Source organism: Sycon ciliatum, chromosome 10 (assembly GCF_964019385.1).
Source record: "Sycon ciliatum chromosome 10, ocSycCili1.1, whole genome shotgun sequence".
NCBI lineage: Eukaryota > Metazoa > Porifera > Calcarea > Leucosolenida > Sycettidae > Sycon > Sycon ciliatum.
Genome location: NC_088652.1, coordinates 25,019,306 through 25,037,371, shown reverse-complemented (window position 1 = coordinate 25,037,371; position 18,066 = coordinate 25,019,306). Strand labels below are relative to the sequence as shown.

At 45.8% G+C, this 18,066-nt stretch overlaps 2 protein-coding genes across 2 annotated transcripts; one reads left to right on the top strand and one right to left on the bottom strand.

Annotated features, from left to right (window-relative positions):
* Positions 1 to 611: 611 nt before the first annotated feature.
* LOC135825663 (uncharacterized) lies at positions 612 to 6,181 on the top strand. The gene is made up of 5 exons (XM_065338282.1): positions 612 to 791; positions 913 to 1,104; positions 3,966 to 4,108; positions 5,025 to 5,107; positions 6,075 to 6,181. The coding sequence occupies exons 1-3, from the start codon at positions 722 to 724 to the stop codon at positions 4,100 to 4,102; spliced, it is 399 nt and encodes a 132-aa protein (XP_065194354.1). The 5' UTR covers positions 612 to 721; the 3' UTR covers positions 4,103 to 4,108; positions 5,025 to 5,107; positions 6,075 to 6,181.
* Positions 6,182 to 7,729: 1,548 nt separating this feature from the next.
* On the bottom strand, positions 7,730 to 16,723 carry LOC135826325 (uncharacterized). Its single transcript, XM_065338944.1, has 5 exons — positions 16,408 to 16,723; positions 14,675 to 14,869; positions 11,435 to 11,578; positions 9,747 to 9,838; positions 7,730 to 8,845 (listed from the first exon to the last, which is right to left on the bottom strand). Exons 1-5 carry the CDS (start codon positions 16,481 to 16,483, stop codon positions 8,396 to 8,398), a joined length of 957 nt encoding a protein of 318 aa, XP_065195016.1. The 5' UTR covers positions 16,484 to 16,723; the 3' UTR covers positions 7,730 to 8,395.
* Between the last annotated feature and the right edge of the window lie 1,343 nt (positions 16,724 to 18,066).

The following is an 18,066-nucleotide window of genomic DNA, read 5'->3' as shown; positions in this document are numbered from 1 at the left end:
CAAATTGTCAGTTCATTGGAGCTGTCGTTGACAGATGCACGAGTCCTGGCTGCATTGTGAGCAAGCAACCAGGAAACCGTGGACTGGAGTTGTGCCACACTTTAGTTATTATGAGTATACTAGGTAAATGTACTTTTCTATGCATAACGGCAGTTCGTGAGAAACGGGGACGTTTCGTTTGAATGAACTAAGAAATTCACAAGACCAGGATGTAGCGACCAGAACACAGCACAATTTCTCGCATTGCATGAGGTGAACTATAGCGGCATTGTTTTCTTATTTCTAAGAAGACCCACAGTCACAGACACACAGTTGTCCATGTAACACTGAATACAAGTGGTGAGACATATAGCTAGAGAGCTGGGGTTTACCCACTCCTTCCCAGCGCACTGGACACCATTTTCCTTCCATCATCATCATTGAAACGCAGCCTCTGTCATCTTAATGTGATCACGAATACTCACATCACGAGATCCACTATAGACGTGAAGTACCTCATTTTCCTACAACATGACTATTACCAATGAAACTGATGCATGGCCGCTGTCTACGATCACACTATAAAACTGGAGAATCAATCGAAAACTGAACAGTTCAGGCCCAATCAGCGACATTCTGCGAAGAAGGAGTACAGTCCGAGTCCCATCGTGCAAGCGAAGGTCCCCAACTTGCCCTGCTTCAGATCTGATCGGTTTACGCTCTGCAATATCATTTTGCCGTCATGCAGGCTATCAACACGATCGTGCTAGTGTGTTTAGCAGTCACCATGGCCCGTGCTCACCTTGTACAAGGTAAGACAAAAAAGAAATTTGTTTGGAAATTAATCGAGGAAAGAATCAGCGTGGGAGGAAGCGACTGCGTATAGATTTCGGGTTACAGTTCGACGCTCGTACTTGTATGTGTTTATTGCAGGCAAGGGTGAAAGTTGTATGGTGAGACGTATGGTGAAAGCCGGCATCACGCACTCAAAAGCTCAGAAATTCGAGAAGAACGCCTTACAGGTACCAGTACCGGAGCGTATCATGTCCAGCATGAATCTGGCCGTCCTCGGATACGTACTGAGAGGCTCTCTTGCTGAAGCGAACGCTGTTCAAGGTTGCATCCGTAAGTCTCGTTCTACATCCGAATTTGCTTTCCCTTTGCAAAACCCGTCCCGTCCCCTACCAATATACACCGGTATTAGCAACAGGAATCGTTGATCTGTCCACATCGTTTTGATAGTTGTTGATGTTGCGAGTCTTTGGTTCTTGTGTGGTGCGTGCGTCTGTGTGTGTGTGTGTGTTGGTACTTGTAAGTTTGCGTGTTGCGTGTGTATTTTCGCGTGAATGTGTGTGCGTACGTTTTTGTGTGTGTGTGAATGTGTTTATGTGTGGGTATGTGTGTGTTTGTATGCGAGTGTTTGTTTGTTTGTGTGCGTGTGCGTGTATATGTGTTTATGTGTACATAAGTGGGTATACCCAGGTTTCAACAGTGCTCAACACCACAGGGGCGGAGCGTAACCACAAAGGTCAAAAAGAATGGTTTCACCAATTATAGAAACATACGTTGTAACGCTGCGTTTCATGCACGTAGCTAAATGCTAAGGCAATCATCAGACAACTAATGCTTTTGTCGCGGGATAGCTTGTTCTTATTGTGGGGGATACGCATGGGCATGTAGAGGAGGTGTGAGCTATCAATGCAGGGCATGCATGGGAAGAGCGAGTGATAATAATTACATCACTGGATGGGCATGCGCAGTAGGCGCGAGCTATGCATGAAGCGTGCAGAGGTGGAGAAACCACCAGGCAGGACAAGGGTAAGCCATGGGGGCACTGGGCAGGGGGTGTGATGTGTGGCGGTGTAAGCACACTGTGGTGACGGCCAGAGGTTATTCAAACTAGTCAGCAAACATTTCCCTGCCGCGTCGCCACTACACAAGATCTTCAACAGAAACACATTGAAGCTGAGCTACTCCTGCATGCCCAACATGTCCTACCTGATGAAGGGACATAACCAAAAGGTACTAACGCCTGGTGAAGAGAGATCTGCGGCAGGGTGCAACTGCCGAGCCAAGCCATCATGCCCTTTGGGCGGCGGATGCTTGGAGGGGGAAGTGGTGTACCGGGCCTCCGTCACAACCCCAAGCACCGGCGAGGAAAGGCAATACATCGGCCTGTGCGAGACGCCCTTCAAGGTGCGCCATGGCAACCATCTAACCAGCATGCGGCATGAAAAGTACCGTACCAAGACCGAGCTATCCAAGCACACATGGGCGCTGGCTGACCAAGGTGAGGGATACAGCATCAAATGGGCAGTCATAGATCGGGCCAAGTCCTACAGCAACATATCCAAAAGGTGCTGCTTGTGTTTAGCAGAAAAGTTGCGCATCATCACCTTCAAGACGCCTCACACTCTGCTCAACAAGAGGTCGGAGTTGGTATCAAAGTGCAGACACCAAAACAAGTTCTACCTCTCCACCTACTCTGCCGTGACATAGCCACCGCGTGCTACCACTGTCACCGCCACATCCTCTGAATACCCGCGGCTGTTGAATGTGGACACCACAGTGTGCTTCCACCGCCACACATCACACCCCCTGCCCAGTGCCCCCATGGCTTACCCTTGTCCTGCCTGGTGGTTTCTCCGCCTCTGCACGCTTCATGCATAGCTCGCGCCTACTGCGCATGCCCATCCAGTGATGTAATTATTATCACTCGCTCTTCCCATGCATGCCCTGCATTGATAGCTCACACCTCCTCTACATGCCCATGCGTATCCCCCACAATAAGAACAAGCTATCCCGCGACAAAAGCATTAGTTGTCTGATGATTGCCTTAGCATTTAGCTACGTGCATGAAACGCAGCGTTACAACGTATGTTTCTATAATTGGTGAAACCATTCTTTTTGACCTTTGTGTTTACTCAATCTGCGGACAGCATGCTGTTTCGTTCTTTTTGAACTCATCAGCGCAGCACAGAGGAAATGGGGTCGAACCTGATAGCAATGGAAATAAAAATTTCCAATCAGGCCCGAACGTACCTTGCCAGAGTGCTCAAACTGACAAGTCAGTGAGCTCTGCATAACGCAAACAGCAAAGGCACTACCCCACGCAAGAGTGCTCAACTGCTACAAGAGCAGGAGCGAAATACTCAATCTGCGGACAGCATGCTGTTTCGTTCTTTTTGAACTCATCAGCGCAGCACAGAGGAAATGGGGTCGAACCTGATAGCAATGGAAATAAAAATTTCCAATCAGGCCCGAACGTACCTTGCCAGAGTGCTCAAACTGACAAGTCAGTGAGCTCTGCATAACGCAAACAGCAAAGGCACTACCCCACGCAAGAGTGCTCAACTGCTACAAGAGCAGGAGCGAAATACTCAATCTGCGGACAGCATGCTGTTTCGTTCTTTTTGAACTCATCAGCGCAGCACAGAGGAAATGGGGTCGAACCTGATAGCAATGGAAATAAAAATTTCCAATCAGGCCCGAACGTACCTTGCCAGAGTGCTCAAACTGACAAGTCAGTGAGCTCTGCATAACGCAAACAGCAAAGGCACTACCCCACGCAAGAGTGCTCAACTGCTACAAGAGCAGGAGCGAAATACTCAATCTGCGGACAGCATGCTGTTTCGTTCTTTTTGAACTCATCAGCGCAACCTTTGTGTTTATGTGTATATATGTGTGTATTATGTGTTTATGTGTGTGTGTGTATCTGTTTGTTAATTTGTGTGTGTTCATGTAGGTTTTTGTGTGCTTGTGTTTATGTGTGCGTGTGCGTGTGTTTATGTGTGTTGATGGGTATGTTTACTTTGAAGTATGTATGTGTGGGTGTGTGTGTGTGTGTGTGCGTGTGTGTGTTTATATTGTTTGTGTGGGGGGGGGGGGCGGTGCACATGTTTTTCTGGTGTTAATTTATTTGAGCCCTTTTGTTGATTATAACCTGCGACGTGCATGCGCATGTACATGTGTGTGAATGGATTCAGGGAAATCATCGAAGGCCTGCAAGACATACTCTCCATGCGCGAACGGTGGAGTGTGTCAGCTGTCGCCCACTAAAAAGTCATATGTATGCAAGTGCCACACTGATTTCACCGGGGACTTCTGCCTGAAGCTTAGTTGAGCCAATGTGAGCATAGTGAGCATATGGAGATTAACAGAGTTAATATCTTGTTTGAAGTCGCTAGTTGATTTTTATTTAGCTCTGGAGGAGTTGTACTTGTACGAACTAAATTGCTCTATTTCAAAACTTCCATCCTGCAATTGCGCTCTAATGAGGGTGCTATAGAAAAGCAGAAGGAAAACAGCTTCCCAAGCGTCTTAGGTTGTTCATCCTCGATACTTGTGATTACCGTTCTCGTTATATGCCTCAAGCTAATGTCCCTAGCTCGGTACCAGGTGGTCACAGTCAATTGTTTCTTGAGACTTTTCCAGTTTGAATCTTTACCTCAAACCAATGAATAATCCCCAATATGCGCAGACTTCACAGAAGCTTTTATTTTGACAAGTGACAATAATTATTATTGTCACTTGTAACTTTTAATGGGTACGTATAAGAAATCGCAACTCACACAATAACAAGTTAGAGAAATTAAAAATGTCATCATGTACTGGCAAACATTAGAGAGGTTCTGCAAAACGAAAATGTGTACGAACTTTCGCTCTACGTCACGAAGTGAGAAACTTCGCATGAACTTTCGCAACTTTGGACGCGAAACTTGCAGGGAACGCGAAATGAACTTTCGCAGGAAATTTCGTGAGATTGGGTCATGTCGTACGTGCATTTGGCGCGTGCAAACTACGAAAATGTGCAGAACACAAAGTTCGTGCGAAAATTCGTACACATTTTCGCAAGGCCTGTCTCGAAACTTCGTTCGAATTTTCGTTGTGCAGAACCTCTCTATTACCCGTGCCAAGCAGTTTGCTGAATCGGCACTTTTCTGAATAATAATATGCAGGTATGCACGTTGGGTACAAGTACAACTCATCACGTTACAACATTTCACATATCCACAAAATCTCTTTCTTTGATTTGTCAATTACAGTCCGTCCAGCCTCAATCATCGAACTTAAAAGTATGCAAACTGAAGTGGCTGACCTCCGAAAGTTACTGAGCGCTAGCACCCAGGTACAGTGGTCGGTGAATTTATTCTGTATTGCATTGCATCACTATAAGGAATTTGCGATGGACTCCTAATGTGCTCTAGAGGGAAGTCGTGAGTTAGAGTTAGAAGTCGCTAGTCCAGGGCAAGTTGGTCAGGAAGGGTGTGTTTCACGTTCATGTAGAAGTCAACATCATCATCATGATCACAAACCCATAACCCTAAGGCCGTCGGGGCGTCACAGAGCAAGTATGAACAAGCTAGCGACATAAAAATCGATCGCGTGCAGCAGCGAGCAGGGAGTGCACGTCATGTGCAGCCCATGAAATAATATTATCAAGCCATGACATTCTGGGCCTGCCTCGGCCACGACCTCCAGCAACAGAACTTTGAAGAACAGACAATGACAAACAGCGGAAACGAACTTTGTCCTTTGTCATTGTCATGTAGGAGTAATCGACTACATTCCATCAATACGAAATTGTAGTGTCGCGCTATGAAATTTACTGCAATGATTACAGCATTTTACATAATATGGCAAAAAGCGGTAAGTATTGCAGTGAATACTTTTATATAATGCGCGCCTGAGCATGATGCGCGCCCCTTTTTGGCCAGCGTTCTGTCAATTCAAGGTATATCCGGTTTATAATGCGCACTACTTTTCGACGTGCATGCATTGTCATATTCGGAGCATGGTGCGCACTTACGATTCGGGGCCTGAAATGCCGCATCTAAAAAGGGCAATACTCCGGCAAATACAGTATGCTGGATTCTAGATAGTGCCACTGCAATAGTTGGGCAATGTCACATGTTACGCCTGTCTTTAAAAAAAGAGTAAAATTAATGTAATTGATATGCTTACTGTTTGTGCCTTGAGAAAGTGATGTCGCACATTTTAATCCCAAGAGGAGGCAACTACACGTACAAGTTGCTCAGCTGTGTGTTCTATGTAGAGACCAGCCCAGGTGTACTTTTGTTTGTTTTGACCTTCAGCTCTTGGGAAACGGTTGCAACCAAAGGACTGTGGGATACAAATATCAAAGTCATCACAATTTGTTCACAAAAAAGAACGTAGGGCAGATAGCGTCGATCACATTCACCAAGAAACGCGCCGACACAGTTTTGAAGCTGATACCTAGCGGCATCTCGTCTAGAATGAGCAAACCAACTTCTCTCCACCTTGAAAGGTCATACGTTACGACATGACGTAAGAAAGGGGAAGGTCAGCACACTCAAGTCGAAAACAAGTAAAAATAATTATATCACAGGGAACCAGGTATGAAGGTTGTGATAAGATGATGAACAAGGGCGCACAATGCGTGCCACACATACTGACTGCCTTTGGAGGGAAACACTTGTCAGCAAATTCTAGGTTCAGCCTTTTCTCAAAGCTCAGATTGTTAGAGGAAAACTCATAACAAGCAACCTCCCAGGTACAAGTTCGAGTTCGAGTGATCATCGGGTTGGCATTTTGTTCCTATTCCAGGCAGTCACAACCCTGACTAATCCTTCAAATTGTGTTAATAAATTATGATACTAAATACCGGCAGTCACAAAACATGACATCATTGGCGTGACAAGTAACGAAAAACAACATTTTGCTTATAGCTGTTAGTGTTGGACACAAACTAGGGATAACATGTAACTTTTGGAACTTTTGGCCAAAAGGTTACATGAAATACCATAAGGAGAGGAAGGTGAGCGCAACCAAGATAAGCACGAGCTGAAAGTCTCAGCTGTGAAGGACGTTGGCGGATGTTCATGCATATCGATGACGATACTGACAAGACCATTGGACAATACGGTCAAACCACGATCCAAGGACGCAAAGAAACATTCCAGACAACTTCTGTGGCTCAAAAGGTGCGAAGGTCTATAGAAGGAGAAGCTCTGCGAACAAGACATCATGAAAAACATTATTTCTATAATTTAGAACCTTACGAGTTGAAAGACTGTGGGAGTGCGCAACCAAGTTGTGCTAGAGTTGTTAGCCAGTTAGTTGTAGAACATCAGTACCGTCGGTCAGTGTCTTGCAATGTTATCGCATGAGCCGATTGTTTAGTGCCTGGTGGTGTTAGTGGACATTATATAGTAACTTGTAGCTCCTAGGTCCGTTTTATTTTGTATAAATAAATCCTTGGCTCTCCATCCCAGTCCACTAAAAAAGAAGTATAAAGTTTTGTTCTCTTGTGCTCCATTAGTACTGGGATCGTTATTGAGGCAACTGACCTTATCTGCACTGGCAATGAGTAGCTTCTTTGTATGCCTTTGACTTTGCAGACTGGGCGGTCGACTTTGCAACTGGATGCAGCTTGCCTGCCCACTTCAACTGCCACAGGTGTTTAGATAAATTTCTACAATCTCCATATCGAGCTACCAATTACATGTGGATTTTACCCTGGGCGTCCCACGTACTTCAGTACATTGTAAACATAGCAGTACTCTGAAGGCAGGGTCAGATACATTTTTCACCTGATGATCGATTCAAGTCATGAAACTCAGAGTTACGATACAACAACTGCTCGTTTTTCTGTTTGTGTATTCCGCTCGTTGCTTTCGGTACATTGAGCCCTCTACGGACCTGGTAATTTCGGTTTGGTGTACGCTGATAAACCTGACAATCTCTCACAACTCATCACGCAAGAAGGTCTCATTTTCTTTGCAAATGAGCTAGGATCACAATAGCAAAGTGTATATACACACAAATACAAATAGATACTAGCAAATCATATAATGCCGTGTTTCAGACAACATCGGCGGACACAGGTGTAAACGCTTCCAGCGCTCTGTGTACTGGCATTCTGACAACCAGAGAGCACGCTGTCTGCTTCTACGCAGAGTGATGAATTTCTCACTGAATGAATGCAGTTCTTCATCTATATACTCATAGCCGACCAGATTCCCGTGCAGATTCGGTATTTACTTCTATAAGTGTCCCTATAATGTGATTTGACGGCCACTTCGCATCCCTCTCATTATGCAAACGAGGAGAAAATACCGTCTGCATTATACTCTATGCTACTACGGCAGAATGGAGCCGAACAATATCGTGTAAGGCGTGATCAATAGAAAGCAAACCTTGCACTAACATAGGTGAGCTGGATATCAAGATCAACGTCGAGTCTAAAACAGTAAGACGACAGAGAAAATGTTTTAACTCCGAGTTTCACGCACTAATCGGTATTGAACACTCTCTTGGACAGCCTGGAACCTTCCAGTTTTTTCAACGTCGAGTATCTGTAGATTATGACGAACAAGTACTGAGATATCACCAAAAGGCTAGCTGCATACTTTGCCCGTCTCCTTGCCCATGTTTAAAACTGCGGGCACATTTCCTGTACTTCCAGTAAGGACGTTGACAGCAAGCCGTGGTAAGTGTTGACGTCAGAGTCCAAATTCTCAAAATGAACGGCTATTTCGTGTTTTCCAGTTGCGATCTTTCCACCAGTATAGCTGATTGATTCGCATATTCCAGTCAGGGTGCCTGGAGTACTCAAACTCATTCCGTTATCCTGGATTTTCATGATGTCGATCGTGGTGGGCTGTGCGCACTCCTTCCCGTCTATTTTGAAGTACCATCGGGCGTTGGGGAATTGAAGCTGAGAATTGATGCTAGTGGAATACGAAAGCTTAAGTACGGTGTGCGAGAACGTCTTGGTGAACGCAATCGTCGCAATACGTCCATCTTGCCTCTCCGTGATGATGCTGTAGGTGCTCAGATACTTGTAACCCAGCGTCCGGAGGTTGCAGCCGCTACCTAGATACTGTAACAAATGAACACAGAGAAAAAGGAGAAGTTACAGTTTGAATTTAGCAATTTGTATTATTCGTATTCTTGCAAACAGATCAGGCTCACATGAGATTCAGTTAGACTGAGCTATCGGCAACCACAAGGATAGATTCGCATATGCAGCTCCTACAGTGGTGGGATTGGAGTAGATAAGACCCGAATGTACTATCCGCTTTCTCCGAGGAGAATGGAAACAATTTTGATAATTCTGGTATTGAAATACTTGCTGTTTCATGACTGGTCACTACGTTGCTGTCGATCAATTCATATCATCATACTTCACCCAAGTATGCACAGCTTATTTTTGTAATCGAGTAAGTTGGAGGGATTGAACAGTGAAACAGGCCCACAAAAACATTGACAGTCACCACAAGGACTTGCTCCAGGGATCTAGGCCTCATGTCAAACCTAAAAAGCATGTTCACAGAGAAAACAGGTTTACGTTTGTATAGATTTGACTATATGCACTATGTATGCTTGTCTTATATGTAACTAATATTGACTGAGTACGAAGTCAATATAGGAAATAAAAGCCGAGTAAAATTCGCCTCGGTCTTTTACGAGGTTTTTATTTCCTATTGACCAAGCACGAAGTCAATATTAGATTTATCACGACAAACAGTCCGTATTTCAAATTCCACAACAATAACCTCACGAATCCAGGTTTTATGATTGCATAACCGTTGCACCACCTCCTACTCATGCAGTGACAATGCTGCACTAGGCGCCGTTCAGCTGCGCAACCCCTAAGCAGTCAAATATAAGCAGTCAATATAGCCCTAAGGAGTGAGATATGCAGGAATATTTGACTGCTTAGGTATAGCGAAAATCAATGGGAGTCAATACTAAGGGAGTGATAATGATTTGTAACAAACCTTGGTCTTATCCTCCAAGTCGTGAACCTGCTTCTCTAGCTGAGCAACTTTGACTTCCAAGCTCCGGGAATCGTCGGTGGGGGTGGGCAATGCTGAGGAGACCAGGACAATAAATGGAATGGGTTTAGGGAGAATTGATCGTGAACTGTTCTGTTTACTGGTAAAATATCCCAAGATTAATATCTCACTGGCGTTCAGCGGAGAAATGAAACATAAGCCAGCCTGGAAAGCCCTTCCTTTGTATCCGACGCTAAGGACCAATACGACTACGGCTCCGGTGGCTTGTAATGTAACAATTTGACGAATCAGAATAAGTCTCCGGGGACTCTACTTGAACACTGACTACGTAATTTACAGAGCATAACAACACACAGGGGATTTAGAGTGAAGCAGGCGGGAAAACCTCCTCTTTAGGACTTATTCTACATGATTGTACCAATTTATAAAGATATATTCAAGTAAGGATAATAGTAGGAATGGGTTTGCTCCCACACTGGAGCTCGCGCTATTCCGCCGACGACTTGACACTTGACTGACTCACGACTGCCATCCAGAGAACACGAGAAGTCCATCGAACCTTCGACTCGGCAAACCTGCAAGAAAGCACTACTCCCTGCTCAATACACGGTGTTTCGGGGAATTCACCCCTCATCAGTTGAGCTTGAAGAGGAAGACTGTGCCTGAAGAGCACCACTTATATAGTGCTGTCCAGGCACAAGCATCACCAGGGATACAAACTTACAGAGACACTCCGTTTTCAGCGAGAACTGATGAGGGGTGAATTCCCCGAAACAGTATGACTGTATTGAGCAGGGAGTGGTGCTTTCTTGCAGGTTTGAGTCGAAGGTTCGATGGACTTCTCGTGTTCTCTGGATGGCAGTCGTGAGTCAGTCAAGTGTCAAGTCGTCGGCGGAATAGCACGAGCTCCAGTGTGGGAACAAACCCATTCCTAAACAAAATCATCGCCGAAATCGCAACCTCTATTTCGCACTGTTGTGCCCAGCGCTGGCGTGCGACTAGCTTGTTTGGAGGTGACAGCGTTGTGAATGACCGAGGGTCCTCTATGTCTGTTCTCACCGTCCAAGAGCGATAACTGACTCACGCTGCTATCTGGTGTTCACGAGGTGTTTGTCGCGCTGGAAACGGAGTGTCTCTGTAAGTTTGTATCCCTGGTGATGTTTGTGCCTGGACAGCACTATATAAGTGGTGCTCTTCAGGCACCATCTTCCTCAGCCTACTCAAGCTCAACTGATGAGGGGTGAATTCCACGAAACACTGTGCATTGAGCAGGGAGTGGAGCTTTCTTGCAGGTTTGCCGAGTCGAAGGTTTGATGGACTTCTCGTGTTCTCTGGATGGCAGTCGTGAGTCAGTCAATTGTCAAGTCGTCGGCGGAATAGCGCTAGCTCCAGTGTGGGAGCAAACCCATTCCTAAACAAAAATCATCGCCGAAGTCGCAACCTCCATTTCGTAAGGATACTATGGGTGTGTTTGTTGGTACACGCGAACAGATTATAATTTATTGTATACGTACGACTGAGAGACATGCGGAGACAAAACACAAAACAAGACACACGGACGTAGGGACGACGTGCCAGTGTACAGGGAGCAACTCGACCAACCAGTGGTCTTGGCGTGACTGATACTATTTGCAGAAAAGAGTGGCTATGCGTGAGTTCAATTCTCTTACGTGTCTCGCAGTGGGCTCCGTGATAGCCTTCCTGGCACTTGCATACATATTCATATGATACGTCGTAGGGTGACCCTGGTGACAGCTCGCACTGCCCACCGTTGGCGCAGGGTGAAAATCCTCTGCATTTCCGCAATTTTCGTCCTACAGCGGAAGCACAGGGAAAATCCAACGGATTGTTCAACTAGAACCAGTAATCATGTTACCCTGGATAGAAAATCTTACTTGTGTCATCTAGTGGTAGCAATATAATTATGGTGGTTAGAACCCTCGGTGATCTCAACCGGCACGCAACAAGTCTCGTAGTAATAGTAAGCACAATTCTTCACTTCTTCGCCAAGAATCTAAAATGCTACAGCGAGAGAGGAAAGCTCACTGCTACACACACTCTTATTCTACAACATCTGAAAGGTTTCGCAAGTAAAGAAAAGGAACAAGACGTTCACGGTGTAGATGTGCTAAAAACAGCGCAAAGAAGATACGTAGCTAGAAACAACAAAACGAAAAATGCGCGAGTGCGGCGACCTGTACACGGAGTCATAATGTACCTGTAGAAAGAAGGACAGCAACTACTTGAGAAAGGTGCAAGTATGAGGTGCACTGAGTTTGAGAAACCTAACAAGCGTGAAATGTAGTTGATAAAATGAAACCCTACACTAGTGATAACCTAAGGCATAGCGTACAGTTCCCCAAATCACAACTTATGCAAATATATGGATGTATTGAACTACTTCTTTACTACCTTCGTGCCAAACCAAATAAACCTAGACTGCTATTATTCATGAAGTCGCACTAGTGCTATTGATCATATGGGCTGAGAAGCTCTCTAAGCTCCAACATTTGTTTACGACAGTACGTAATCTGTATTCAGAGGATGCTGCACACTTCTTCGGATCAAATCCAGGACATGGCATAACACCACGTATTGACGAATAATAAAATTTATTATTCACGGTTCGCGTGAGACTCGGCTGGAAGCCGAGTTTTCCGCATCCGCCGTGGGAACGCCACCACCCTCTAGGATCAAAGGCGCAGATGCAGCGCCTAAACGGTGGGAGGTGAGTAGATCAGACCCACCACCAAGTGGTCAAAGACCGAAATCCCATTAGCTGCATCCATGTTACCCTCGTGCCAGGCCACGAGTTCCCAATTAACTGTGGGTCGCAGCACGGCTGGAAAAATTCCTTCCGCTTCCAAGCAGGACTTGAACCTGGTACCCTCTGTTTCTCAATCATGGTCTTAGACCATCCCACTATGCCTGCCTGACGAATGTCTAATACCAATATCAATTATTATTGACGGTGCAAAGACAAGTTGAACTTGTTAAGGGGATGTACTGTATAGAAAAAGACAAAGAAGAGTTGAATGTTATAATTATGAGGATATCCCAGAATATGCATGTACATTGTACATGTACTTAGGATACAGTCGGTAGGTAGGCATTGACGAATAATGCTCGAAAAGGTGGCAGATCCCGCTCGAAAAGCAGTGAAATTGGCAGAACCATACAAACCTTATGGCGGGAAATTCCTCGAGTTCTGCTCCATTTCTTTATCCACATACCAAACATGCATGAAACTTACCAGAAAAAGTACCGAATTCTGCCAATTTTTCTGGCGGCAGAATCCGCCGGACCCTACTTAGTTGTCATCGATTTCCGACATCAACTTGTACTAATATTATTATGAGCAGAATGACGCCATCAGTGTTACTTTTTATGTTCAGATTTCAACCCAAAATGCGGAGAAAACGAAAAATAGCAAGACCACGAATTCTGGTGAATTGGATAGCCTTTGCTGTCTCCTCCGTCCTTTCTTGCTGCACTTGCAGATATGCGCATGGCTGCCAGGTTTTGTTCGTGCACGCGGGAACGCGCGGCGACCTTGATGTCTTCGAAAAGATACTTCAGCGGATCTACTTGGCCGTTTCTCACCGTCGATATCTTATTTTCAAGGTCTTGGAATTCTCTATCGGTTTCCCGTCTTCGATTTTATATTTTGTCCTCATTCACGTGTTTCCACGTCTTCGAGTTTGAGTGATTTCACCATCCGATCTCAGCCAAACGAAAGCCGAATCGAAAATTTCGAGACGGTAACCCGCCAAAGATAAACCTTCTGAACAGGAATTCCCAATGGCCTAATGTCTAAAACCAACGAGTACAGCCAAGTTCGGCTCAGAAAACACCCCACAAGTGCAAGGAACGGCCCGTTTTGCCGTGCGCTGATTGGTCAAATCCAAATGACCGTTATTGACGCTTTGAATGGTCGTGGTGGGCCCTGAAAATAACAGTTAGCTGGATTCGCGGCCGCATCACCTGACGTGTTGAGTAACACATCAAGCAAATACAGACTGTACTGATGTACTGTATCATTATCAGTGTACATGTATGTACAGAAACAAGGCAAGTGCAGTTTTCAGTGCATGGACTCCGCTACTAAAACATTTTGTGGAAACAAACAAGCCATCTTTATGATCTAGGTCATTTTTCTCAATCGACTCTGCGCTTCGAGCTAGATGTGTTCGTGGGGTATTGCCCAACTAGAACTGGAGTCCTCACAAACCCCAGATCGCGCCGAGCTCATCACTGTAAGTTTTGTCAGCAGAAATTCCGTACACGACTCAACACTTTTATTCCGTCCGTTGTCATCCCCGCGCTCTGCGAGTGAGCAGCTTTATCCTTCGTCAGAGAAACCTATTCGGGCTCAAAACGACACAAAACAATGGCCATGATAATGATATTCGTACAGATTGCGATGTGACTGGTCTCCAATCCAAGTGCTGCCAAAAGACTGGAAGTATTTTTCAAAACAAGATTTTGAAAAAAAGCTGAACACTTGAGTGCGGCGAACACGGCCAAACCCCATGTTTTCCTTGGTAACATGACGTCAGCCGCATTATCACCATGGCGAGTTGCAGCGCTGATCTTGAAGTACAGCGGCACCAGAAAAGTGTCCTCATTCTACCTGCATGCATGCATGTATACGTAGATCAACGTACGTGTTTTGAACTACTCTCGGATCCTAGTGTACAATACAGTGCGATCACGTGGGATACTGAGATTGAAAGGAGACAGTGGTGATTTGAAATATGTGACGTGACATTGATTGTGTGAGTCGCGCTGTATCTTTTGATTATTTTTTTAAATGTTTATTTGAATTTGGGTAGCTCAACAGTACAGAATTGATCGCAACTTTACAAACAATATCATGCAAATACAGTATCTAGGAGAGATTCACTTACTTATACATTTCTGAATGGTGCGAGCGTCAAAAGTCCTCGTGTTGTTCAGGAACACAGCTAGCGCGGGCCAGAATATTTGAGAGATGTTATCCAGGTTCATGGGTACCCTCAGTGCCCGTTGTTCGTAGTCCAGTGCCTTGCCGCGTGCAATACCCGCCTTCATGATCATCCTGGCCATGCAGCTGTCATTTGAACCTGGGCAGTTTAGATTGTAATCACCTTATGATCAGTATTGCTAAGTCTTGCGCGCATACAAGCCACCCCATTAATCCGTTAACCCTTTCCATGCCAGCATGTTTTCCTGTGTTGGCCACGCATTGTTCAGGCTCTGAGCTCAACTGTTCAAAGCTGCACGCGCACCTCAGAACGAAATTTGTTGCTATTTCACTATACCTTGATGGATTTTCACGATCCATGGCTTGTTGGAAAGATCTGGACAACAGGAAGCCATTACAGGGACTCACAGCGCGACAGGCATACCAGGGCCACTTCCATCTCCTCTCAAAGTCCCCCTACCATGCCTGAAAGTAACAAAACGACTGCCTCTCATGTTTTCTTTCGTCTTCTTGCTCATTGTGAAATGATTTTCACGATTCAAACTGCGTTGGAAAGCTGAGATTCAAGCGCGTTTGTTGCAGCTGACTGCGCACGCGCTGTGTTTAGGGGAAATCCCCTAGCCCGCACGAAGTCGCGAACAAAAATTTGAATCGATCGCCAAAAAATGAAATTTGCGCATTCTGGCCGTTCAATTTATCGCCGCTCGGTCATACCTTGTCGTATCGCGAAGAACTTTATATCACTGGAAAGCTGAGCTCAATACCTTTCCAGCGGTGTCTCAACCTTAGCAGTCCGAGATATTTGGACGGAGTTATGATAGTTTGTACACTCGTCTATAGCGCGCGATACACATGTACTGTACAGTGTACATTGTACAGTGTAGGCAGAACGCGTAAACGCGTCCGTGGCCAATCGGCTCATACTAAAAAAACGCGTATACGCGTCCATGGCATGGAAAGGGTTAAGGACCTGACAGCATTGCAACAAATATCGATTCATCTCTTAAGCATATGCTCAATTGGTCGTGGGCATATTATTCGATGTACGAAAACACCGCGCAATGCCTATGCCCGATATAACAGCTTCCTTTGCAACATTTATTAGCATATTACATGTTCGTAATCATCTAGGTTACCTCGTAAAGAGACATAATTTTCTCTAGTCAATTACATGTACATGTAAATATTTTTACTCGGATGTTGAGACAATGTAGTCCTGGAGGAATTAAGCAAATTGCAAAAATGGTACGAGTTATGACCAACTGTCCACCAACGTCACCAGATAATAATAATCAATGTTGTGTTGGAGCTAGGTGTCAGGTTGTTGAATGTCTCATTACTACTTGCCAGGTTTGTGCCCTGCTGTCGCACTTGCTGACGGTATTATTATCCCGTTACATAGTCATTGGTGGACAGTTGGTCATGACTCTTACTCGTATACACACTTAATTTTGGCTTGCTTTCGGTCATATTTATACCAAGAATGGTATCAGTTCCCAAATGGGGCTGGGTACATAGCTTGAACGCGCGTTTAATTGTCCAACCCTGCGTCGAGGTACGATCATTATGCTTGACAGGTAACACGCTCACAATGCATAATGTTTTTATGTGCAGCGTAGTCAGAAACATAATATGTACGACAGTGCAAATTCACATTACCAACGAACACTAACTTACTTTCCACGGCGAGTGCGCTCAAACAGATCAGAGCGACTAGCAGCGCCGTAACACCGAAACCACTTTGTAGAGACATACTTGCGAAGGCGCATAAATTGTGGTGGTGTCACAGCCAATTGTCGCCCCTAAAATCGTTATCTTTTCCCAGGAGATGACACACCTGCAACATTTGAACTGTACTGAAGACCACCTCTCTCACGTTGCAGTGCAACAGCAAGCTCTTTGTCAAGACTTTTTTCTCTTGGATTTTCTCCTTGCCGGCCAGTAGCAATGATGTACGTTTCCGTGCATCATTCTCGACAACGCAGCTCTCGCCCACAAACTCTCTTGGGTTGCACGCTCGAAACGCAACGTTTGGCGTCAGGCGTAACGTCAAAATCACTTTTTCCTTCCCTTCGATGCAATACAGTGTACTTGCGTGTGAGCATTGTGTTGTAGTGCGACTTAGACCAAGGTCAAGAGCGCAGTCTCACTGCCGCTATACGTTGTGTAGTGCTAGCATGCTGTGGGAGGTGATCACCAGAGCAGGTTACTATTATCAGCATAGATTCTCTAAATCCAGTCGAATGACCGGGCCGGCGCCCTCAGCGCGTAGATCTACGGATCGTTGCATGCAGGGCACAATCATACTGATCCGATGCGACCAGCGCACTGCATCGAATAAATGCATGTATGTACCGCTTACCTCACGACTTAGGCCAGGGGCCACGCCTGCATGGCCGGCGCCCTGGACTGGGGCCGCTAGACGCGAGCCCGGATTTCCCGGTCCATGACAGTACTTGCAGTATGACTATGGATGTCGGTCATTTTTGTAGATGTTAGCGATATGAATCAGTATGCGAGCCCGGCCCTTCCACTGTCTGTGTGAATGCACAAAGCATGCTGAAGGTCTTATGTGGAGTGCACTTGAGGTTTCACACGGGCACTAGTGGCAGTGCGGTCGGAAGTGGTGCGCCAGGTTAGTTTACTTGCAGCTTGGCTGAGTAGATCTACGCGTAGTTCGTGTGAGCTGGTACCAGCTCACACGAACTACACGTCGACCATGGTCGACCACGCGTCTAGGATCATTGCTTCCCACGCACGAAAAGGCACACGACCACATGAACACGTACATGTCCATGTCAAATCAGGCTTCCGTGCTACTCGCCCGTGCACAATGTATACAGCGCACACGAAATTACAAAAGACCCACCAAATGTGTTCAGGCCTGGGCCTTAACAGCATGCAGTGGACCGCGCGTTACTAGTATTGGAAGCTCGCCGACGCAGAAAGAGCGAACAATTCACGAACTCTACTGAGCGGTGGCGCCCGACAAAAACCGAAGAAGAAAAATACAGCATGAGCGTTGCAGGATACGGGCTTCCAGGCTACGCGCATACGGACAAGTAGCGGCCCTGGCGCCATGAATACGGCATGGGGACGTTCGCATATTATGCGAAGTGTACAGGCCGCAAAGGGATACACGTCGAATTTTGACTGGGCCACCTCCAACTGTCTGGATAGCAGCGGGCAGGGTGGCCATCGTGACATCCGCCTGTGTAATGGAACGGAATCGCAACCCGTGCACGCAGTGAGGACGACGGTGCTGCAGGAGCAGACGACGACCAAGTAGCAAGCGGCACATGCAGTGCGGCCATCGGCGTACAAAAGAATACTGCA

What these genes read in the sequence shown, in the direction of transcription:
- LOC135825663 (XM_065338282.1), top strand. Translation starts at nt 722, where the DNA reads ATGCAGGCTATCAACACGATCGTGCTAGTGTGTTTAGCAGTCACCATG. An exon ending in CCGTGCTCACCTTGTACAAG is followed by an intron (nt 792 to 912) that starts GTAAGACAAAAA and finishes TGTTTATTGCAG; the next exon opens with GCAAGGGTGAAAGTTGTATG. An exon ending in CGCTGTTCAAGGTTGCATCC is followed by an intron (nt 1,105 to 3,965) that starts GTAAGTCTCGTT and finishes GAATGGATTCAG; the next exon opens with GGAAATCATCGAAGGCCTGC.
- LOC135826325 (XM_065338944.1), bottom strand. Translation starts at nt 16,483, where the DNA reads ATGTCTCTACAAAGTGGTTTCGGTGTTACGGCGCTGCTAGTCGCTCTG. An exon ending in GAGCGCACTCGCCGTGGAAA is followed by an intron (nt 14,870 to 16,407) that starts GTAAGTTAGTGT and finishes TAAACTGCCCAG; the next exon opens with GTTCAAATGACAGCTGCATG. An exon ending in CACCATTCAGAAATGTATAA is followed by an intron (nt 11,579 to 14,674) that starts GTAAGTGAATCT and finishes CTTCCGCTGTAG; the next exon opens with GACGAAAATTGCGGAAATGC.